The 26460-nt window shown below is 36.3% G+C and overlaps 1 protein-coding gene across 3 annotated transcripts in view; it reads right to left on the reverse strand.

Annotated features, from left to right (window-relative positions):
* Positions 1-26460, reverse strand: part of LOC140162942 (uncharacterized) — a 179397-nt gene that overhangs the window by 73169 nt on the left and 79768 nt on the right. For all 3 annotated transcript variants that reach the window (XM_072186259.1, XM_072186258.1, XM_072186256.1), the window contains 3 exons: positions 5741-5887; positions 4458-4532; positions 3894-4193 (listed from right to left, as the gene is read on the reverse strand). In XM_072186259.1, coding sequence (XP_072042360.1) covers positions 3894-4193; positions 4458-4532; positions 5741-5887 — 522 coding nt within the window. The remainder of the gene's footprint in view (positions 1-3893; positions 4194-4457; positions 4533-5740; positions 5888-26460) is intronic.

The following is a 26460-nucleotide window of genomic DNA, read 5'->3' on the forward strand; positions in this document are numbered from 1 at the left end:
TTTCAATGATTCAAAAGAAGAATAAGCATGTTATGATGAGGTAGAGAGTTCCACAGACAAGGAGCTGCCACAGCAAATGCTCTATCCTCCAATGTCCAGGATTATTTTTATTCACTAAGAAGATCTTTCGTAGCTTGCATAGTGGATTGAAAAGTTCAGCAATGTATGATGGAGCAATTCTATTTACAGTGTGATATGTGAGGAAAAGAAGCTTATATTGAAGTCTCAAAAGAACATCCGCAAAGTTCAGCAAATGCATGATGGAGTAATTCCACTTACAGTGTAATTTCCACTCCACACAAATACACTTAAAAGCTGACACGGTGCAAGAAGAGTTCACGAAAAAAGCCATGAAACAAAGCAATAATAAATATATGAAAACAAGCAATAAAAAACGAGAACTTATCCATAAGCAATATTCATAAGGCGTAGTTTTAAGAGATGATTTCAATGATTCAAAAGAAGAATAAGCATGTTATGATGAGGTAGAGAGTTCAACAGACAAGGAGCTGCCACAGCAAATGCTCTATCCTCCAATGTCCAGGATTATTTTTATTCACTAAGAAGATCTTTCGTAGCTTGCATAGTGGATTGAAAAGTTCAGCAATGTATGATGGAGCAATTCTATTTACAGTGTGATATGTGAGGAAAAGAAGCTTATATTGAAGTCTCAAAAGAACATCTGCAAAGTTCAGCAAATGTATGATGGAGTAATTCCACTTACAGTGTAATTTCTACTCCACACAAATACACTTAAAAGCTGACACGGTGCAAGAAGAGATCGAAAAAAGCCATGAAACAAAGCAATAATAAATATATGAAAACAAGCAATAAAAAAACGAGAACTTATCCATAAGCAATATTCATAAGGCGAGATTTAAGAGATGATTTCAATGATTCAAAAGAAGAATAAGCATGTTATGATGAGGTAGAGAGTTCAACAGACAAGGAGCTGCCACAGCAAATGCTCTATCCTCCAATGTCCAGGATTATTTTTATTCACAAAGAAGATCTTTCGTAGCTTGCATAGTGGATTGAAAAGTTCAGCAATGTATGATGGAGCAATTCTATTTACAGTGTGATATGTGAGGAAAAGAAGCTTATATTGAAGTCTCAAAAGAACATCTGCAAAGTTCAGCAATGCATGATGGAGTAATTCCACTTACAGTGTAATTTCTACTCCACACAAATACACTTAAAAGCTGACACGGTGCAAGAAGAGTTCTCGAAAAAAAAGCCATGAAACCAAAAAAAAATGATAAATTTAAAACAAGCAATAAACAAACAAGAACTTTAACCATAAGCAATATTCATTTGGTGTGCTTTAAGATATGATTTTAAACTGATTCAAGAGAAGAACAAGCACGTTATGAGGTAGAAAGTTCCATAGACGAGGAACTGCCACAGCAAATGCTCTATCTATCCTCAGATGTCCAGGATGATTTTTTATTCACCAAGAAGATCTTTCGTAGCTTGCATAGTGGATTGAAAAGTTCAGCAATGTATGATGGAGCAATTCTATTTACAGTGTGATATGTGAGGAAAAGAAGCTTATATTGAAGTCTCAAAAGAACATCTGCAAAGTTCAGCAATGTATGATGGAGTAATTCCATTTACAGTATAATTTCTACTCCACACTGACACGGTGCAAGAAGAGTTCTCGAAAAAAGCCATGAAACAAAGCAATAATAAATATATGAAAACAAGCAATAAACAAACAAGAACTTAACCATAGGCAATATTCATTAGGTGAGCTTTAAGAGATGATTTCAATGATTCAAGAGAAGAACAAGCATGTATATGATGTCGAGGTAGAGAGTTCCACAGATGAGGAGCTGCCACAACACTAAATGCTTTATCCTCCGGTGTCTGGGATGACTTTTATTCACCAACAACATCTTTTGTCACTAAGCACAAGCCTTGCATGGTGGATTGAAAAAGTTCAGCAATGTATGATGAAGCAATTCCACTTACAGTGCGATATGTGAGGAAAAGAAGCTTTTATTGAAGTCCCAAAAGAACTGGCAGCCAATGTAAATCAGATAAGATGTATGTGATTGGAAGGTTTGGTGCAATACAATTACACATGATACAAGCAGCTGTGTAAATGATGATTTCCTTCTTTTGGAAAGAAATACCAAAGATTTGCATTTATAGACATTTTATTGGTCTGAATTGAATTGAATTGAATTGAATTGAATTGAATTGAATTGAATTCAAATGAACTGAATTAAAATGATTTGAATCCAAGAAGTATGAATAATAAAACAATGTAAGCAGGAACTGCGAATATAGGATTTGATGATTTCCTTCTTTTGGAAGTCCAAGAAGTAAAGAAATACCAAAGATTTGCCTTTATAGACATTTTATTGGTCTGAATTGAATTGAATTGAATTAAATTGAATTGAATTGAATTGAATTCAAATGAACTGAATTCAAATGATTTGAATCCAAGAAGTATGAATAATAAAACAATGTAAGCAGGAACTGCGAATATAGGATTTGATGATTTCCTTCTTTTGGAAGTCCAAGAAGTAAAGAAATACCAAAGATTTGCCTTTATAGACATTTTATTGGTCTGAATTGAATTGAATTGAATTGAATTGAATTCTGAACTGAATTCAAATGATTTGAATCCAAGAAGTATGAATAATAAAACAATGTAAGCAGGAACTGCGAATATAGGATTTGATTATTCCTGTTGTAATCCATACACCCCCTATGGCAGACACAACCTTAATCTTCAACACAGGGAGTGTGAATTTCAAATAGGGTTTCTTGCCAAATGTTTGTCATTCACCTGCTCCACCACCTTGCTATTTCAGATTTAAAGCATGCTACTCTTTTTATTTGAATTTGCTTTGCAGTGATATTTGCCGCATTTGATGCCTTATTCATCAGCTGTAATAAAATAATACATTGAGCAGCTCAATGGGCTATTCCATTTAAAATCCACACTACCCCTGTGGAAGATTTTGGATATATCTTCCACAGGGGGAGTATGTTTTTCAAATGTAATTAGTCAGAGGTAATTATTTTGAAACCCATACTGCCCCTGTATTTGGTTTTACCTATATCTTCCACAACTGGAGTGAGTATTTCAAATGGAAGTTACCCAACTGTCTATTCTATTTGAAACTCATACTCCCTCTGTGGAAGACTTTGGCTAAATCTTCCACAGGGGTAGTGTGGATTTTAAATGGAATTGGATAGGAGGATGAATTGTGAAGATATATCACTTTATTAACTGCACCATGTGGACAAACGTAACACCGCCGCCCTTCTTGAATGCCTGCACCTAGTCACATGCGACCAAGCACTAATTATGCTTTAATTTGGGTTGAGAGATACAGGGTAGGGGTTGTAAAGATACATCATTTTATCAACTGCACCATGAGAAAAACATAACACCATCACCCTTTTTGCATGCGCACCTTGTGACATGCAACCAAGTGCTAATAATTATGAGTAATTTGGGGTGAGATATACAAGAGCAGAGGTTGAAAAGATACATGTACATCATTTTATCAACTGTGCCATGATGAAAATCTCTATCACCACTCTTTTTGCATGCCCACCTTGTGACATGCGCCGACCAGGCCATAATTATGCGTAATTTTGGGTGAGAGACACAAAAGTAGGGGTTGTGAAGATAAATGTACATAATTTTATCAACTTCATCATGCAGAAAAACCTAACACTGCCACCATATTTTGCATGCCCACCTTGTGACATGCGACCATGTGTAATTTAGGGCAAGAGATATTTGGGATGCAATTAAGCTAGCTCCACTTCTGGCTTAATCTTCAGGTTGAGTCATGCCTTCATTTTGAGCTCTCAGCGTTTAGCATTGCAGCAAGTAGCAACCACTCAAACAACAAATACCCAGGTACCTGGTACAACAGTTATGGTTTCTGTAGGTGATATATCAGTGACCAATTCTTCAGTAACCATGGATATCGTAGTGTAGCCACAGGTTTCTTCGTCACTGCCATCATCACAATCTGCTTTACCGTCACACACCGAATTTGCATCAAAGCATCCACCGTCATCACATACAAGTTCATTAATTCCACAGTAACAACCCACAGGTTCATCACTTCTATCTGAACAGTCAATAAAACTGTCGCAATACCAATAGTCAGGTATGCAGGTACCATCGTAACATTCAAATTCACCGCTCGGACAAAAACCTGTACCCATTACAAATAGATAGGAATATGAATTGATTTGGTGGTCGGTGGCGATGGTGGTGGGAGGGTTGTGGAAGGTAGAGTGATCGTGTCTGCTAGGATCAGAAATAAAATAGAAACACCTTCATCTAAGTAATTTTCCTTGGGTTGGCGCCTTGGCGGTGTGGTTGGTGGTGATGGTGGTGGGAGGGTTGAAAAAAAAGGAAAGTGGTATCTGTTAGGATCAGAAATAAAATAGCAACACCTTCACCTAAAGTAACTTACCTTGGGTTGGTGGTGTGGTTGGCGGTTTTGGCGGAGTGGTTACTGGTGGTGGTGGTGGTACTAGGGTTGTGGTGTCTGTTAGGATAAGAAAAACATAAATCAATGCTTTAATTTGTGTGAAGGGTTCTTATTCTCTTCTTTTGAATGATGCCAACACTACCTTATTGAAGATCAAATGAGCATGGTTCAGATGTGCGCATTTGCTATATATATAGTAGAGTGGAGCCAGGAATAAATACACTATATCATGATAACAAATATCTAGTCTGTTATATCTCTGCAGTCTTTCTCTCTCAAACTACTACAATGCTGGCCATAAGTGTTGGGAAGGTTTGATAGGGTAATGTAAATAAGCCCCCACTTCCCCCAATCAATGTTGAACCCTACTTTTTTGGTCACACACGCCTATAGTGGCACCCAACATTGATTGGTGGGGAAGGAGGAGGGTTGGGTGTTAGGAAAGGGTTGAAGCTTGACACCAAAGAAACCTCCACTTTATCACGTTAATATAACGGAAATAAGGCCATAATATAGTGTACGTTTTCCATAAGTGTCCCAACACATTTTGGCCATGGTTGTAGCTCCAACACTTCAACTTTATCCACAGACCATGTGCTCAGACCATATGTGCTCAGACCATAAGCTAAGATCAGACCACTCATACCTATTGCATCCATCACCCATACCTCACTTACTGACCAATCATAACCAATGATTCACAAGACAAATTCATGCTCAAATGGGCAAATCCATTTAGAGGCTATACTCTCCCTGTGGAAGAAGTTGGAAATATCTTCCACAGAGGGAGTATGAATTTCAAATGGAATTATCACATTAACCAATTCCATTTGATACTCTGTGGAAGATCCCTCCTTGTCGACAAGGCACATTTTCCCGACAGTCAACAATACTAGTCAAATTGTCGACAAGCAAGAAGGAAAAAAAATGTTTTACCAGGCATGTAGCAGTATGCTCGAGCATGGCAGCATCACACAATGATTGCGATGGCTAAGCTGCAAAAGTTTAATAAGTGAACAAAAAATGGAATACTGCACCATCTCCCAGACTGCCCTTATTTGAGAGCGCATTTTATGTTAATGAGCAAGCATAGCGCGTATTCAATGGTAATCCCTACTTTTTTGGAATTTTTTCATACTTTTGGTCAATTTGGTTGATCTGATCTGTTGTCTTTGACGACAACGTGTTGACATCGGGATTTACTTTTTCCTAACATGTCGCCAAGCCAAAAGCTTGCCGATGACAGCCCTAGGCCCGATGCTCACCTTGACAGCCTACTTCATCGCTACCATCCGTACAGTCCAAATTTCCATCACATGTCAAAAATGAATAAATACACTCCCCATTGGCACATTCAAATTCAAATTCTTCACATACACTTGGAATGGGTGGAGTTGTTGGCGCCGGTGTGACTACAAATTAATGAGAGAGAAATTGGTATTAATTCATGGGTACAACTGCCTTGAAGAGCCTGTGATTTGTTAACTACATGATACATAATTACACAATTAACCAATCAAAATAAAGGGTTTGGACAGTACACATCAGACATATTGAATACGAAGAATGTCCTTCTGATATCAAATAGTTTTGAAACTTATAAATATGCATTTTATGGCAAATGATGAAAAATTGATATTTAAGATATTTTATGGCAAATTATTAAAATTTGATATTTAACATATTTTATGGCAAATTATTAAAATTTTATATTTTTTAAATTTTTGATATCTAACAGTCCTCGAAAGTAAACTAATGATGTGTGCTTAAAGTGTATGTAGCTGGGATGGGATGAAAAGCCAGTGATCAAATGAAAATTTTTACCTTTTGAATATGATGGTCAAAATTTTCAAATGATGGATGGCTTTTCTTCCAAGCTACATAGCTATACACTTTAAGTATACTTCAAGGACTGTTAAATATCAAAAATAAGTAAAATATCCATTTTTAATAATTTGCAATTTCAAAAAATCAAAATGATTTGATATCAGAAGGGTATTCCTCGTATTCAGAATGCAAATTGCTGTCTTATGTGCTCTTGTGTCCCACAACAAATTTCCTTTTTACAAGTACACCCCTACACAAAACAGTATGTTTTAAAACAGGTCTCTTTTATAGCAGCGGCATATTTAATTGAATTGATATGAATGTTTGCAAACATGAGAAAATCACGAATTTTTTATTCCCAATTACATTGTAGGTTAGCCCTACTATAGGACCTTTTAAACACACTATATCCGAGAACCGCTAAAACCCATTAACTGAGTTCAGCAGTTTTTGGAATGGATATAGCAAAGTGTTATGATATAGCAAGGCCCTATGCTAGTAGGGCTATTGTAGGTTGAACTAAAAGATGAGGATTTAGCCATGTTTTATTTGGCAAAACAGGCTCATATATTATTATTAAAAAAATAGGTTTTTTCTATCAGTAGCCAGGCCTATGTTTTTGGCCTATTTCTTTTTATTTGAATAATTGTTTGATGACAGATTTATCTAAATCAGTAGCTATTAATACTTGCATATGCTGATTCAATGTCACCTGAAAAGTTATCAACAGATTATCAAAATATCAACATTATTTTGTTTGCACAGTTAGTAATAGGCCCTATATCATAACAAATACAATAATTGGCACGTGAAACCTGATGATGTTTTTATTTTGAAATATTTATAAGCAGTAAAAAAAGGTAAATTCTGCAAAGAAGGTACATTTTGGAGATGCTTTTTTCACCTGATTAAAGAAGATGAAAATACCTGAATTTTGATTACAACAAGAATAAATTAAAAAGTAAACTTCTCAAATTCTGTAACGGTGCAACATAGAAACCCTGCCTGATTGCCAAGTGGTGGTGCTACTTTTGCATTAACAAATAAATACACTTCTTTTCTACAAACATGGCTGAAAGTCAGCTTGCGGAAGCAATCCGTCGGGATCTTTTGGAGTGTGGGATCTGTTTGGATCGATATAAGAAACCCAGAGGACTACCATGCCTCCATTGCTTCTGTCACAGCTGCTTGGAGAGTTACTGTAAGGGACAGAAGAATGTGTTGTGTCCAAATTGCAAGAGACCAACAGCAGTACCAAAAGAAGGAGTGTCTGGATTCCCTGCTCATTTCATCATCAACACTTTAAATGACACACTGGATCAGGTAAATCAACAGTCATAACATATTTTATCAAATATGATAGTTACAAAAACATTTATATTTTTTTATAAATATCTAGACCATTCATATCAATGTCCAAAATGTTCTTCCACTAAAATGTCCTAACAGTAAATATTCCATGACAGTTGTACATACAGCCTTTGGCAATTGATGGGGATGGTAAGAGAAGTATACCTGTGCATGGGGGGGGGGGGAATTGGAAGTTTACCTATTATAATCTGCTGGCACATTTAATTCGGGGGTCGGAGGACGATGATCATGCCTAATATGGAGTAAATGGTCCTCCCAGGTTATGCAACTCTTCCATTATAGGAAGTATGAAATTAATGTGTACAACTTCTTAAAAATATCACTGGTCACAAATACGTTGGCCTGTAAAAGCTGGCCATATTTCTTTTCAACTTAATAGATATGTACTCATATTTTAAAAAAGCTAAGTACATTCATTCTTAGAGATTTTTATAGAATGTATATTATTTTGTGAACCATCACATTGGGAGTGTTCATAAATACTTTGGTGGGGGTTGGAAAATATAGAGGGGATCAAAAACAAGTTGAGCCTTAAAAATTAATAGGGGGGAATCAAACAATTCTGCGGATAAAAGTCAAGGGTAAAATGTACGACAAGGCATGCGCATTGCATTTTTGTTGCGCAGTCTGCGTGCATGAATACTAAGTATTCCATTGTGTACTCCCAAGCTTCAAATCAACAAAATGTGTGCCCTTTACAATTTGGAGCGTAACACTATGATTCCAATGAGTACTCCAAATGTCCATAGCTCCAATAACATATTTTTTTTTTTTTCTCTTTTAGGACATGAAGGGGGAATCAAAAAGATTTTAGACCATGTTTCAATTTTTTTGGTAAATACCTGATAGGATTGCGCATGTCTAGCATTTCACTGGTTCCTTTTGGCTTTATGGGGTATAGCATTGGTTATAAACATTTCATGGATTTTTTTAATTGATTTAAATATAAAGTGAAAATCTGATTTAATTTTTTTTTAATCTGATTTTCAAATCTTTAAAAAAAAATCAAGAAAATCAACAACTCTGAATTTTATTGGAATCTCTGAACATACCACTTGAAAATGGAAGATGTAACCAGAAATTTGTAACAACGTTTTCAGAAAGTAGACTTGGAAATCCGGACATTTCTTTGATTGATTGCACTTATTTTCTGGAATAGCCCATTTATAGGAAGTATGAAGTTGATGCTAAATTAATAGTCACAAGAAAGTTGGCTAGTATAAATAAGATGACCATTATTTCTTTTAAGTTGATTCATTCTCAGAGATTTTTATAGAATTATGACCCATTACATTGAAATGCAGTATCCATCCAAAATGCCCTTAAAAGATTTATAAAGAAAATGTGTATGAAAACAAAAAAGATAATAAGGAATTTGGACTATATTTGTGTGTGAGATGTCATTTTCAAGCAAAAAAGTCTTTAACTTTGTTAAGAAATTTTAATTTTTTACAGTTTCAGAGACAACTCTCTGCTTTGTTTTGATGTAATGGTAAAATTTGTTCTCTTTGCAGTATTTTTCCATTTTAAATCCTTTACTTGACTAGCCATGAGAAATGATTTGGCAAAACTGTGAAATATTATGGTAGAATAACAACAACACCCTTATTTTTTTTTTTTTCAAATTTCTGACTTTCACATGATTGGGATGTGCATTGATATGCTAAAATTCCATGTGGATAACAGAGCTTGAAGTTCCTTGCTACAAAAGCTTAAATTAAAAGCCAATGGCAACTGATGGACACACATAAATGAGATTTGATTGTGTAGCTGCTTTCTTGTGTATATTGCCCCATTTATTTGACTTAGAATGTATATGTGTAGAAAACATCCATTTTGGCAGTTGTAACATTATTGTATCATTCTGTGAAAGAAGATAAATATCCAAATTTACTAATTCATGGAGAAGTATGTCAAGACAGTTTTATAGGAATCTCTGAGCATATAACTTAAAAACAGGAGACGTAACCTGAAATTTGTACCAATGTTTTTGTTTTAGGCAAAAGGAGCTGTGCAAGATGCCGTCTGTGGAAACTGCAACCTGAAGAAAGCCACATCCTACTGTATGAACTGCAAGGAATTCTTCTGCCAAACCTGCGACACTGCACATGATACTCTCAAAGCCAACAAGGACCACAAGATTGTCAGTGTTGAAGATCTTCGCTCTGGGAAAGTTATGCTACCAGTGACTGCATCAAAAGATGAGAAGTGCAAGGATCATGAAGGCGAGGCAAAGAAGTTCTACTGTGAGACCTGTGGGAAGCTTATCTGTAGAGACTGTATCATGCTGAGTCACCTCCAACATCAGTACATCAGCTTGAAAGAAGCATCAGAGAAGCAGGTTGCAAAACTGAAAGATCTCTCAAAAGGAAGTGAAGATCTGAAGAAGGATTGCAAAGATGCCATCAAGAAAACAGAAGATGTAGAGAAGAGTCTTTCTGCTGCCTCCAAAGAAGTCAAGAAGAACCTGGAAAGGATCAAGAATGAATACCACAAGCAAGTTGATGCCATCTTCAAGAAACATGAGGTTGATGCCAGGTCAGTGGAGGTCCAGAATGCCAAGGAGCTAGGTCACATCAAGGATAATCTTCAGACAACAATGGCTAAACTTGAAAGTGCCTTCGATCTTGCTGCTAGAGTCACACAGACAGGGTCTGATTACGACATCACATCAGTCTTCCCTACCTTGTCAGCAAGTCTTGAAGAGGTAAATGAGATGAACAAGCCTGAAGCTGCATCAGAGTTACTGGGATATGTTGACCTCAGGGCACCTGCAATGGTTGACGTTCCTGACTTACTTGGTGTGCTGACGCTAAAGCCTGGAGACAAATGGGTGCAGAGTGGACAGTTCAGTACCAAGCCTGGATTGGATCAACCACGTGGAATTGCAGTCAACAAAGATGGTGATATTGCTGTGACAAGTCGACAAACTTGCATAGTATTCTCAAAGGATGGTAAAGTCAAGTACACCTTCCAAGGCCCTTTTGATGTAGATGTTTATAGAATTGCCACCACTGCAGACGACAAATACATCCTCTCTGGCAAGGGTGAGATTCTGTTTCATGATAGCCAAGGCAACAGGTTGAACTATCCCAAGGCATCTACCTCTGATATGAACAATAAACCTCGATACCCTTTCGCTTTTGCTGTTGACACAACAGGCAGGATTGTGGCAGGATTAATGGGCAGCACAATCTCTATTCATCATGGAAATGGCCAGTTCATATCCAAGTTTATAGCTCCATCGCAACCACGCTGGATTGGTATAACTGCAAAGGGAGATATTGCAGTTTCTTCCTACGATGATTGCACCCTACGACTGATGGATTACTCTGGTAACAATGTCAGAGTAGTGCAGCCTCCTCAAGAAGTCACTGAGTGGAAACCATATAGTGTCTGCTGTAGTAAGCAAGGTGAGCTATTTGTTGCGAACCATGGTAAACCTATAGCTGTGTATCGTTACACAGCAGATGGTGAGCTGTGTCTCGGATGTGCCATCACAGGACTTGATAACCCAATGAGTATTGCTATCTCAGAAGATGGACAACAACTATTTCTAGTAGAATTCAGTCAGGCTGCAGTGAAGATATTCCAAAGACAATAACTGCCTTATGATATTCCTACAGGTACTGGCCTGCTATCTTAAAGGATGGACAGCGTTATATTTATTTGCAGCTGAAATATATATCAAAAAGATGGCGCTCGTCACGCTGGTGGCTTGAAAGGATGTTAACGAAAACGAACTGTTACTAACTATCTTCATTAGATAGCAAATTATTTGGTAGTAACAATATTGAGATGGTAAACTGAAATTTTGTACCACACCTACATGTATGTTCACCATTACCAAGCAGCATAGGCCAATGATATTATGATCAAAATTTGTGAAAAATTTTCTTTAAAAATTGAGAGATCATCACAAAAATAAATTACTGTAATAGTGGTAATATTTGCGAATGTAATCTTTTGCACTTTGCCGATTTTGGACTAATTCCCTAGTTTTTAAATTTGTAATTTTGAATTTTCTTATATAGACATATGTAAAAGAACATGTTTTCAGGTTTTATTTTTGCAAAATGTTTGAAAATTCATGTTCCGAGAAGATTTCCTTTTTTGCAGTAAATGTATCATAGACCTGGTCAAATATATGTCAAGTACTTTGTATTTATCATGCATTTGTTTTGGCATGCTTTAAAACAGGGTTCCCACACCTTGAAGCCTTTAAATTTCAAGGACTTTTCAAGGACTTTCAAGGTCCAAAAGTTTGATTTTAAAGGACTTACCACAACACAAAAAGCTGCAACAAAACAAAAACACAAAAGTGACAGCTCCTCTCCACTCCCCAAATTTGGTCAACATTATATTTTAGGTAAAATTCCAATTTTCAAGGACCTTGTGCAAATTTCCAGGACTTCAAAGGTGTTTTCTAATTCAAGGACTTTCAAGGACTTTCATGGACCATGGGAACCCTGTTTAAAAGTAATTTAGTTTTTACTTCACTCAAGACTTACAGAATCGAAGTATTGATACATGCGGTAGAAAGTAAAGTGAGTAAGTGCATAGTCAAGTGAGTAAGTAGTCAAGTTCGGGGGCATGGTGCTGCATCGGTACAGGCTCAGGCTCTGCCTTGCAATCAGAGGTTTATGGGTTCGAGCCCTGACAGTGCCATCATGTTGTGGACTTGAGCAAGGCGCTTTATCTCACTAGGGATCTGTTATGAATATTGTCCATTCATAACCTCATTAATATACGCGATACATGCGATCCAATCATTTTTATTTATTTGCCCAAACGCAAACGTTGAACGCGGTTACTATAATATTCAACAGTGGACTTCCCCGCTGTCAGCGTAAATATTAGTAACCTCAGGGCGCGTCATGTTGTGCGTCAAGCCAATTGCGCGATACCATATTTGCACAGATTGTGATTCGCACTTCTGTTATTGGTCGTCCTGTTTTAGCATGATCAATTTTTGGAAAGGCAAAACATAAAAATTGTTTATTTTTGAGGATAATTATGTGTTATTTTGTAAAGTGAAGAGATGACGGTTATGAATGAGGTTAATAACTTTGCATCGGTAATATGTCGGGCATTGTGAAAAATATAAACATTTTGCTTTGGACCTTGGAATATTCCTCGGTTCCAAAGGCAAAATGTTTAGATTTTCCACAATGCCCTCCAAATAACCGATGCGCAGTTATTAACCTCTAATTGAGTGCTACACAAATGCCTTGGGCATTGTATAGCAGCTGACATATTCTAATGATAAGAAATAATTATATAGACCTTTAATGCTCTGCGTGCTAGCCATAGCCTTCAACATAAAAAAGTCCCCCCAGGTTTTGAGATATTTACTCAAAATATGAAGACCTATCTAGAGAACCACAGAACCAATACTAGGCTTGTTTGTACTCATTTTAATGCATTTTTCATTCTGATTCCAAATATGGTAATGAAAATTTACAATTCTGACATTTTTGACATTTTTTTTTAAATTGTCGTCTGCAGTCGACACCCGCGTGGAGAGAGTTAATATATGTGAAAGGTGCTGTATAAATGTGAATATTTATTTGATTTATTTTATGTAAGTAAATAGTCCAGTGAGTGAGTAAGCATCGGTAGTCAAATGACTCACTGAGTGAGTAAGTGAGTCAAATGAGTGAGTTAAGTGAGACAGTAAGTGGTCAAGTAAAGTATTCAAGTGAGAGAGTGAGTCAAGTGAGTGAGTAACTGAGTAAGCATTGTTAACAAAGTAAAAAGTAAAGTAATAGGTAAACAAGTAAGGCCAAGCAAAATGCTACATCGATATAAGGCCAAAAAAAATATGTTTGGTTGCCCTCAGCGACCGACCCAAAAAATTAGAAATCTTGGGTCAGGTTTTTTTTTTCAGTCACTTTTTCAGAAGAAACCTTAAATTTGGACAGTATCAAGGACATTTTATACTTGTTATTTACTCATTTTATTTATTAAATGCATATTTGATTAAAAACAGGCAGTATTTCCATTTAAATTCACTCCAAAATCGCACAATTTTTTACCATAAAATGATCAAGCATTTGTCAATTTGGCATTTTGGTCTAATTTGACCTACCCTAATCTTTAGAAGGACAAAAATACTTAGGGTCAGGAAAAGCACACAAATTTATTTTCCTTTCGGTTGCAATTAGAAAAATCATTGCAAAATATGTGTAAAAGAAAATGCATTAAATAATTTCCCAACCTACCTATTGTTTTTTTTGCAGCCAATTATGATGTAACCATTTTGTTGGGCCTAATTAAGCTCTAAGAGATGTACTATAACCTAGACTTAAAGCCATATTATAACATTTGCTGAGTAGAACGCCCTCAAATTTTTTTTTATTCTGGTTTTTACACAATTGTAATGTACTTTAGTCAATAAAGATACTCTGCAAAAATCAAGACACTGTAGTTTTGTCAAAATCCGGGATTTTGAATATCGGATACCGTATTACAACCGCGGGAGTAACATGCATGGGCGTTACTAGTAAATTCCAATTTTCTATGCTTTACCTCACTTGTTCTGCTCAAAATTAAAAGGGGACATATCTGACAGTAAAAGCTAACATTTTATGGAAAATAAATACTAATCTATTTTTACAGAAATGTTATAATATGGCTTTAATAAAGGATTTATTAAGAAACTAAGTAAATGTACAGGTATGTCAGTATATTATCACAAGTAAGAAACAATACTCACTGTGTTAAAAAAAATAGTATTGTATAGCAACTATAGTAAAAATACACTGTAAAAATGTTGTGTATTTTTTACCCAAGATGTTCAACTATGAGCAATTCAGTTATTGGGTAAAATCTATTGTGTTAATTGGAATATTTTTATCCAAATTTGAAATGTTTACTGTTGAACTAATGTTGTGTAAAAATTTCCCAGCATCTTAACAGTGTAAGCAAGCTTGTAACATGTATAGAGATTTACAATGATTTTCAAAAGAATTGTACAATGGTAAATCATGTGTTAAAAACAACCTTGTTCAATGGGCAGACAGACCTTTCAAGTAGGGTCGGTTGGTCAGGCCTTCCTAAAATTTTCAAAATTTGGATCGGCAACTCGGCATTCATTTTTCACAGGAAAAGATTTCCCCAATTTCTTAAAACCTGGGTAGGCCTGTAAAACAGGGTGTGGTTTTATATGTCGCCTTATTTGTAAAGCCTATATTATAGTTTTTTAAAGTGTTCTTACCAGAATAATAATATTATAATTCAAATGTTGTAACTTTAAATATATTAAAAACCGTGCAAATCCGTATTTAAATGTAGCAGAACTTATACATTAAGGGCGGGCCTTTGAAATAGGGTCAGTCAGTCAGTCAGGCTTTTTTTTTGTTGTGCAAATGACCCTAAAATCACCAAAATCTGTTAATATTTTGCAGTTTTTTGAAATACAAAAAAAAAAAAGTTTTCCTGAAATTTTAGAAACTTGGGTCAGCATTCATTTGTAGAGAAATCTATTTTCCCTGCATTACAACATTTGGTATATATTCATATCACATATCTTACTTTTTGAATAATTTTCCATGCAAAAGTAACTTTGTTTTGTCACAATTAGACAAAATAATCAAGAAAGTTGATAAGTTCCTCCTCTATATGATACAAAATAGTAAGATGTATTTTAATAAAAATAGCCCATTTTTAAAAATAAGTGTCAACTTTTAAGGAGTTTTTTTTTCTGTCAGGAAAGACTATGTTTGAAGAAAGCACAGGTTCCCCATAAGGGGCTGTGCAATAATTATAAGCCCCCGGTAAAATTTCCAAATGGTGTGCCCAAAATTGCTTTCCCCCTCCTCTCTGCCTGCCAAAAATCACTTGGCCCCCTTCTTGGCCTGCCAAAGAATCTTTGCCCCCCCCACCCTTTGCACATGCCAAAATTTGGGGATCCCAATTTGCAAACCTTATATGGTCTATATATATATATGCTGTGAGCGCAGATAGCAGGAAAATTTGCATATTTAAGCATTTCCGTACTGTTTTCCTAATCCTTTTTAGAGCGTTTTATTTTAATTGGTGCCCCATGAATGTGTGACAAAATTGCTTGCTCCTCCTCTTGGGTTGTCAAAAATTGCTTCCTTCCCCCCCCTTTCAGCTCGCCAAAAATTTCTTTCACCCCCCAATTTTACCCTCCCACCAGAGCTCATAGCCCCTAAATAGAACGGTATTTGTCACTAATAATTTTGCTCTGACCATTGACTAACATGGTTTCCTAATTATAATTTGTGGGAGAATATCAGCAAGTCTTGCAAATGCATGTTATTGACATTGGAATTTTTGTAAACAATACTTGCATGAGAATTATGGTTCTTATTGACATTCCCTTTTACAGGATTTTTTTAAACAATGATTGCATGAAAATGAAATCACCCCTGATGGGAGTCATTCATGTACATGTAATACAACTGTATACATGTGTATTGTGTGTGTGCATGTGTGCAGGTCAGGTTCTTGTTGAAATTTATATTGTGCAAATATGGTGTGTACAGAACATAATAGGAGGAAGTTTAAGGGACTGTGCGATAATTATGAGCTCTTGTGGGAGGGTAAAATTGGGGGGGAAAATTTTCTGGCAAGTCTAAAAGGGGATGCAAGCAATGTTTGGCCAGCCGAGAGGAGTGGTATGGCAAGTGATTTTTGGCACACATTCATGGGGCGACTTTCAAATAAAACACTCTAAAATGCATAGGAAAACATTACGGAAACGCTTTAATATGCAAATTTTCCTGCTCACTGCGCTCACAACATATATCTAAACCATTTATGGTTTGCAAATTGGGATCCCAAAAATTTGGCATGTGCAAAGGGGAGGGGGCAAAGTTTTTTTGGCAGACTGAGAGGGGAGCAAGCCATTTTGGCAAGCCAAGAAAGGGGTAAGGGATTTTTTGGCTAGGCGTTCGGAAATTTTCGGGGTGTCATAATTATTGCACAGCCCCTAAACAAACCACTTTGCTAAGTGCGAGAATTCTCACCATATGGTAAATCAGATATTCCAAATAATATCAAATAATATCACTCCTAATCATAATACCAATAGAAAGTATGGATTGAATCATCATTGATTATGTTGCTGTGTGCGAGAATTCTCACCATATGGTAAATCAGATATTTCAAATAATATTGCTCATATGTGACACGATATGGTCCATGGGGGCCAAAGGAGGCATTTTTGAAAATTGAGTTACTGTAATATTAGATTGTACACACAATAGGCTATCATTTACTGAAAACACCAAAGGTCTAGCATACTTGGTTCTAAAGTTATGAAGTTTTTTGACATCTATTTTCTTATGTGTTTTATTGTTTTTTACTCCATATTTTTACCTTTATCTCAGTTTCAAATTTGTCGCCTTTGGCCCCCATGGACCAGATCGTGTCACATATAAAAGCATTTGAAAGTGTAGACTGAGATGACGAGTTAGGTACAATGTTAGGTACAATGTGGATTGAATCATCAAATGATCATTGATTGCGTGATACAGTGATACATGATATGACATTTGCCCAGTCTAACATTTTTATCATAACAACTGAATGCACCTGTTGCTACTAACAAAAATGGCGGACAGTAAGCTTGTGGAAAAACTCAACCGTGATCTTTTGGAGTGTGTTCTCTGTTTGGATAGATACAAGAAACCTAGAGGACTACCTTGCCTCCATTGTTTCTGTCACGACTGTTTAGAGAGGTATTGTGGAAGACAAAAGCAAGTGTTGTGTCCCAATTGCAAGAGACCAACAGCAGTACCAAGAGAAGGAGTGTCTGGATTTCCTGCTCATTTCATCATCAACACTTTTAAAGATACACTGGATAAGGTAAGTAAATAACTAAAGCATATTATTTTGTAAATCAAATCTAATACTGGAACTAAAATTTGCAACTCACTTTGCTATGTTGCATCCAAAAACTTCGAACTTCGTCAGGCATCATCACAACATCATCGGACGCAACGTAGCAAAGTGAGTTGCAAATTCTAAGTCCAGTATTAGATTTATTTTACAAAATAATGTTTTGAACTACTGAATGAATTATCTACACCAAGAGCTAAAGCATATCTTCTTAAATATGGTAGTTACAAAACATTAACCCCATGAGAACTACCTGCCGATTGGCCAAAATGAATATTGTGTCCAATTTTGAACCAATCAAGGAGGGTTTTTAATAATAAGATCATCTGCAAATGCAAGTTTGACCATAAATAGTTTAAAGCCTAGTCATAATTGGCCATTGAAATGAGCATTTCAAGTTATCAACCAATCAGAAATGCTGTTAGATAACCAATAGTGTCCAGGGAGTTATTTTTTATGAAAATGTAGACCATGAATAAGAATGGCCTGAAATATTTGTTTTGTACAGGCACAGCAGTGGTAAAACAAAAAAAGATAATTATGAATTTGGACCATATCTGTGTGTGAGATTTTTATTTTCAAGCAAATAAGATCTTTAACTTGGTTAAGAAATTAAATTTTTTTTAAATAATTTCAAACACACTTTTTTTTTGTATGCAATGGACACATTTTTTTCTCTTTGCGGTACTTTAGCATTTTTATATTCTTAACTTTGTGTGAAAAACCCATGAGAAATGATCTAGATTTGGCAAAATTGAGACATTATGCAGAATAAGAAGACCTTGAAGTTCATTGCTACAAAATCTTAGTTTTAGATTTTGTAATATAATTTGCAATTATTAGCCAATGGCAACTGTCAGACACACATATGAGATTTGATATAATTAAAGACAGAGATAAAAAAGGTTTTATCACGTCTGACGTCATCAGTCAATCAAATTCGAGCACGGTTTGTTTACAAGTGTCGTGATGATGACTTGCTGAATGCGGCGGTATAACCGGGCGCCTTATTGTTAATTTTGCACCTTCAAACATGCAAACCATCTCAAAAGTTAGGTCTTATAGTAGGAAACTTTCTTTCACGAAGGTACCATGTCAACAATGCCTAAAAAAGCTGCTTTTTGCCTTGTAAAAGTACGTAATTTTTCGCCATTTGCTGCTATTCCTTTTCTCCGATCAGTACCAGGTAGATCAGTCTTCCTTTTACGCGCTATTAACCTGTGTAAACCAATCAAGGATCGTAATTGACAGTGACATCAGACGCGATAAAATCTTTTTATCTTTATAGTGTAGCTACTTTTTCGTGTATATTGCCCCATTATTTGGTTTAAAATACATGTGTACCTCCATTTTGGCTATTAATTCTAGCATTATTGCATCATTTTGTGAAAGAAATTTGCCTTTAAAATAAATATCCAAATACTGAATGGAAAAGTATGTCAAGACAATTTTATAGGAATATTCAAGCATGGACAATGTCCGAGCATGGATGATGTACCGGTAACATGAAATTTGTACCCATGTTTTTGTTATAGATAAAAGGAGCTGTGCAAGATGCCGTCTGTGGAAACTGTAACCTGAAGAAAGCCACATCCTTCTGTATGGACTGCAAGGAATTCTTCTGCCAAACCTGCCACACTGCACATGATACTCTCAAAGCCAACAAGGACCACAAGATTGTCAGCATTGATGATCTACATTCTGAAAAAGTTATGCTACCAGTGACTGCAGTGCTAGAATACCAGAAGTGCAAGGATCATGATGGTGAGACAAAGAAGTTCTACTGTGAGACCTGTGGGAAGCTTATTTGTAGAGACTGTATCGTGCTGAGTCACCGCCAACATGAGGTTACCGGCTTAAAAGAGGCATCAGAGAAACAGGTAGCAAAGCTGAAAGATCTTTCAAAAGGAACTGAAGATCTGAAGAATTATTGCAAAGATGCCATCAAGAAAACAGAAGATGTTGAGATGAGTCTTGCTGCTGCCTCCAAAGAAGTCAAGAAGAACCTGGAAAGGATCAAGAATGAATACCACAAGCAGGTTGATGCCATCTTCAAGAAACATGAGGTTGATGCCAGGTCAGTGGAGGTCCAGAATGCCAAGGAGCTAGGTCACATCAAGGAAAATCTTCAGACAACATTGGCTAAACTTGAAAGTGCCTGCGATCTTGCTACTAGAGTCACACAGACAGGATCCGATTACGACATCACTTCAGTCTTCCCTACCTTGTCAGCAAGTCTTGAAGAGGTAAATGAGATAACCAAGCCTGAAGCTGCATCAGAGTTACTGGGATATGTTGAGTTCAGAGCACCTGATACGGTTGATATTCCTGATGTGTTTAGTGTGCTATCGATCAAGGCACAGACCCTAGTACTCAAGCCTGGAGACAAATGGGTGCAGAGCGGGCAGTTTAGTACCATGCCTGGATTGGAGTACCCATATGAAATTGCAGTCAACAAAGATGGCGATATTGCTGTGACAAGTGATTACAGAAAAATTCAAGTATTTTCAAAGGATGGTATGGTCAAGTACACATCCCAAGGCCCTTTTGATGCACCCCTTTATAGAATTGCCACCACTGCAGACAACAAGTACATCCTCCCTGGCAAGGGTGAGATTCTGTTTTATGATAGCCAAGGCAACAGGTTGAACTATCCAAAGGCATCTACCTGTGATATGAACAATAAACCACAAAACCCTTGTACTCTCGCTGTAGACTCAAAAGGCAGGATTGTTGCAGGATTAGAGGGCAGCACCATCTCTATTCATCATGGAAATGGCCAGTTCATATCCAAGTTTAAAGCTCCATCACAACCACGCTGTCTTGCTATCACTGCAAAGGGAGATATCGCAGTTTCTTCCTACGATGATTGCACCCTACGACTGATGGATTACTCTGGTAACAATGTCAGAGTAGTGCAGCCTCCTCAAGAAGTCACTGAGTGGAAGCTTCACGGTGTCTGCTGTAGTAAGCATGGCGAGATATTTGTTGTGAATTGTGGCAACCCTAAAGCTGTATATCGGTATACAGCAGATGGTGATCAGTATCTAGGATGTGTCATCACAGGACTTAATTACCCAATGGGTATTGCTATCTCAGAAGATGGACATCAACTGTTTCTTGTAGAACACCTTCAGCATTCAGTGAAGATATTCCAAAGACAGTAACTGGCTGTTGATATCCCTACAGGCAGGCCCGTACGCAGGATTTTTTTTAGGGGGTGCTGATTTTGTGAAAAGTGGACTTTCTCCCCCAAATTTGGACCTTTTTTGACCAAAAAAGCGTAAAAAACCTGATTTTTTTGCTCGCTACGCTTGCAAATTCTAAAATGTTGGGACTTTTTGTATACTTTTGCCAATTTGGGGAGGTGCGGTCGCATCCCCTGCACCCCCCTGCGTACGGGCCTGCCTACAGGTACTGGTCTGCTATCTTAACGAATGGACAGTTATTTGCAGCTGAATATATCAAAAAGATGGCGCTTGTCACACTGTTGGCCTGAAAGGATGTTAGTGAAGACCAACTGTTATTACCAGCTATCTTCATTAGATAGCAAATCATTTGGTAGTGACAATATTGAGATGGGAAACTGAAAATATAATTTTGTACCACACATATGTTCACCATTACCAAGCAGCATAGGCCAATGATATTATGATCAAAATTTGTGAAAAATTTTCTTTATATATATATATGTCAAGTACTTTGTATTTATCATGCATTAGTTTTGGCATGCTTTAAAACAGGGTTCCCACATCTTGAAGCCTTTAAAATTCAAGGACTTTTCAAGGACTTTCAAGGTCCAAAGCATGATTTTCAAGGACTTACAACAACACAAAAAGCTGCATATTAACGAAAGTGACAGCTCCTCTCCTGACCCCAAATTTGGTCAAAATTATATGCATTTTCAAGTGCTTTCAAGGACCTTGTGCAAATTTCCAGGACTTCAAGGCCTTCAAAAGGTGTTTTCAAATTCAAGGACTTTCATGGACCGTGGGAACCCTGTTTAAAAGTAATTTAGTTTTTACTTGACTCAAGACTTACAGAATCTAACTAAGTATTGATACATGCGGTAGAAAGTAGATAAGTAAGTGCATATAGTCAAGTGAGTAAATAGTCAAGTGAGTGAGTAAGTAGTCAAGTTAGGGGACATGATGCTGCATCGGTACATGTTCTGCTGTTATGAATACTATCCATTGAGTGACACCCAAAGGTTCAAGCATGCCTTGGGCATTGTATGGCAGCTGAAATATTCTAATGACAAGTAAATGTATAGACCTTTAATATATGTGAAAGGTGCTGTATAAATGTGAATATTTATTTGATTTATTTTATGTAAGTAAATAGTCCAGTGAGTGAGTAAGCATCGGTAGTCAAATGACTCACTGAGTGTCGGAGTAAGTGAGTCAAATGAGTGAGTCAAGTGAGTCAGTAAGTGGTCAAGTAAGTATTCAAGTGAGTGAGTGAGTCAAGTGAGTAAGTAACTGAGTAAGCAGTGTTAACAAAGTAAAAAGTAAAGTATTAGGTAAACAAGTAAGGCCAAGTAAAATGCTACATTGGTATAAAAAAAAAAAAAAAATATGTTTGGTTGCCCTCAGCGACCGACCCAAAAAATTAGAAATCTTGGGTCAGGTTTTTTTTTCCAGTCACTTTTTCAGAAGAAACCTTAAATTTGGACAGTATCAAGGACATTTTATACTTGTTATTTACTCATTTTATCTATTAAATGCATATTTGATTAAAAACAGGCAGTATTTCCATTTAAATTCACTCCAAAATCGCACAATTTTTTACCATAAAATGATCAAGCATTTGTCAATTTGGCATTTTGGTCTAATTTGACCTACCCTAATCTTTAGGAGGACAAAAATAATTAGGGTCAGGAAAAGCACACAAATTTATTTTCCTTTCGGTTGCAATTAGAAAAATCATTGCAAAATATGTGTCTGTAAAAGAAAATGCATTAAAAAATCTCCCAACCTACCTATTGTATTTTTAGCAGCCAATTATGACGATGTAACCATTTTGTTGGGCCTAACTAATCTGTAAGAGATGTACTATAACCTAAACTTAGTAAAGGATTTATTAAGAGACTAAGTAAATGTAAAGGTATATCAGTTTATTATTACTAGTAAGAAAAAGTTAGTATTGTATAGCAAGTATAGTAAAAATACACTGTCAAAATGTTGTGTATTTTTACCCAAGTTGTTCAACTATGAGCAATTCAGTTATTGGGTAAAATTTGTTGTGTTAATTTGAATATTTTTATCCAAATTTGAGTTGTTTACTGTTGAACTAATGTTGATATAAAATTGGATCGGTTGAGCCCATATTTATTGGTCGAGCTATGAGTTTTAAAATATTGGATGAGACGTAGTCGAGTCCAATATTTTACAACTCATAGCGAGACCAATAAATATTGGGCGTAAAGCATCCAATATATTATTATGTTTTGGATCCAATAGTATCACAACTTGGATCCATCAAAACATAATAATGTGTAAAAATGTCCCAGCATCTTAACACTGTAAGCAAGCTTGTAACATGTATAGAGATTTACAATAATTTTCAAAAGAATTGTACAACGGCAAATCATGTGTTAGGCGACACAAAAAAACCTTGTTCTACTTCTATGGGCAGACGGACCTTTCAAGAAGGGTCGGTCGGTCAGGCCTTCCTAAAATTTTCGAAATTTGGGTCGGCAACTCGGGCATTCATTTTTCACAGGAAAAGATTTCCCCAATTTCTTAAAACCTGTGTAGGTCAGGCCTGTAAAACAGGGTGTGGTTTTATGTCGCCTTATTTGTATAGCCTATATTATGGTTTTTTAAAGTGTTTCTTACCAGAATAATAATATTATAATTCAAATGTTGTAACTTTAAATATATTAAAATCCGTGCAAATCCGTATTTAAATGTAGCAGAACTTATACATTAAGGGCGGGCCTTTGAAATAGGGTCAGTCAGTCAGTCAGGCTTTTTTTTTGTTGTGCAAATGACCCTAAAATCACCAAAATCTGTTAATATTTTGCAGTTTTTGAAATACAAAAAAAAAAAGTTTTCCTGAAATTTTAGAAACTTGGGTCAGCATTCATTTGTACAGAAATCTATTTTCCCTGCATTACAACATTTGGTATATATTCATATCACATATCTTACTTTTTGAATAATTTTCCATGCAAAAGTAACTTTGTTTTGTCACAATTAGACAAAATAATCAAGAAAGTTGATAAGTTCCTCCTCTATATGGTACAAAATAGTAAGATGTATTTTAATAAAAATAGCCCATTTTTAAAAATAAGTGTCAACTTTTAAGGAGTTTTTTTTTTCTGTCAGGAAAGACTATGTTTGAAGAAAGCACAGGTTCCCCATAAGGGGCTGTGCAATAATTATAAGCCCCCGGTAAAATTTCCAAATGGTGTGCCCAAAATTGCTTTCCCCCCTCCTCTCTGCCTGCCAAAAATCACTTGGCCCCCCTTCTTGGCCTGCCAAAGAATCTTTGCCCCCCCCACCCTTTGCACATGCCAAAATTTGGGGATCCCAATTTGCAAACCTTATATGGTCTATATATATATATGCTGTGGATGAGATAGCAGGAAAATTTGCATATTTAAGCATTTCGTACTGTTTTCCTAATCCTTTTAGAGCGTTTTATTTTAATTGGTGCCCCATGAATGTGTGACAAAAATTGCTTGCTCCTCCTCTTGGGTTGTCAAAAATTGCTTCCTCCCCCCCCCCCTTTCAGTTCGCCAAAAATTTCTTTCACCTCCCCCCCCTCCCCAATTTTACCCTCCCACCAGAGCTCATAGCCCCTAAATAGAACAGTATTTGTCACTAATAATTTTGCTCTGACCATTGACTAACATGGTTTCCTAATTATAATTTGTGGGAGAATATCAGCAAGTCTTGCAAATGCATGTTATTGACATTCCCTTTAAAGGGAATTTTTGTAAACAATACTTGCATGAGAATTATGGTTCTTATTGACATTCCCTTTTACAGGATTTTTTAAACAATGATTGCATGAAAATGAAATCACCCCTGATGGGAGTCATTCATGTACATGTAATACAACTGTATACATGTGTATTGTGTGTGTGCATATGTGCAGGTCAGGTTCTTGTTGAAATTTATATTGTGCAAATATGGTGTGTACAGAACATAATAGGAGGAAGTTTAAGGGACTGTGCGATAATTATGAGCTCTTGTGGGAGGGTAAAATTGGGGGAAAAATTTCTGGCAAGTCTAAAAGGGGATGCAAGCAATGTTTGGCCAGCCGAGAGGAGTGGTATGGCAAGTGATTTTTGGCACACATTCATGGGGCGACTTTCAAATAAAACACTCTAAAATGCTTAGGAAAACAGTACGGAAACGTTTAATATGCAAATTTTCCTGCTTGCTGCACTTGCAACATATATCTAGACCATTTATGGTTTGCAAAATTGGAATCCCAAAAATTTGGCATGTGCAAAGGGGAGCAAAGATTTTTGGCGGGCCAAGAGGGTGGGCAAGCTATTTTGGCAGGCCAAAAAGGGGGGGCAAGGATTTTGGTGAGACGTTAGGAAATTTTTTTTTCTTTTTCTTGCACAGCCCTAAACAAACCACTTTGCTAAGTGCGAGAATTCTCACCATATGGTAAATCAGATATTCCAAATAATATTAAATAATATCACTCCTATAGCATAATACCAATTGAAAGTATGGATTGAATCGTCATTGATTATGTTGCTGTGTGCGAGAATTCTCACCATATGGTAAATCAGATATTTCAAATAATATTGCTCATATGTGACATGATATGGTCCATGGGGGCCAAAGGAGGCATTTTTGAAAATTGAGTTATTGTAATTATTAGATTATACATACAATAGGCTATCATATACTGAAAACACCAAAGGTCTAGCATATTTGGTTCTAAAGTTATGAAGTTTTTTGATATCTATTTTCTTATGTGTTTTATTGTTTTTTACTCCATATTTTTACCTTTATCTCAGTTTCAAATTTGCCGCCTTTGGCCCCCATGGACCAGATCGTGTCACATATAAAAGCATTAATACCAATTGAAAGTGTAGACTGAGATGACGAGTTAGGTACAATGTTAGGTACAATGTGGATTGAATCATCAAATGATCATTGATTGCGTGATACAGTGATACATGATATGACATTTGCCAGTCTAACATTTTTATCATAACAACTGAATGCACCTGTTGCTACTAACAAAAATGGCGGACAGTAAGCTTGTGGAAAAACTCAACCGTGATCTTTTGGAGTGTGTTCTCTGTTTGGATAGATACAAGAAACCTAGAGGACTACCTTGCCTCCATTGTTTCTGTCAAGACTGTTTAGAGAGGTATTGTGGAAGACAAAAGCAAGTGTTGTGTCCCAATTGCAAGAGACCAACAGCAGTACCAAGAGAAGGAGTGTCTGGATTCCCTGCTCATTTCATCATCAACACTTTAAAAGATACACTGGATAAGGTAAGTAAATAACTAAAGCATATTATTTTGTAAATCAAATCTAATACTGGAACTAAAATTTGCAACTCACTTTGCTATGTTGCATCCAAAAACTTCGAACTTCGTCAGGCATCATCACAACATCATCGGACGCAACGTAGCAAAGTGAGTTGCAAATTCTAAGTCCAGTATTAGATTTATTTTACAAAATAATGTTTTGAACTACTGAATGAATTATCTACACCAAGAGCTAAAGCATATCTTCTTAAATATGGTAGTTACAAAAACATTAACCCCATGAGAACTACCTGCCGATTGGCCAAAATGAATATTGTGTCCAATTTTGAACCAATCAAGGAGGGTTTTTAATAATAAGATCATCTGCAAATGCAAGTTTGACCATAAATAGTTTAAAGCCTAGTCATAATTGGCCATTGAAATGAGCATTTCAAGTTATCAACC

Source organism: Amphiura filiformis, chromosome 10 (assembly GCF_039555335.1).
Source record: "Amphiura filiformis chromosome 10, Afil_fr2py, whole genome shotgun sequence".
NCBI classification, from domain to species: Eukaryota; Metazoa; Echinodermata; class Ophiuroidea; order Amphilepidida; family Amphiuridae; genus Amphiura; species Amphiura filiformis.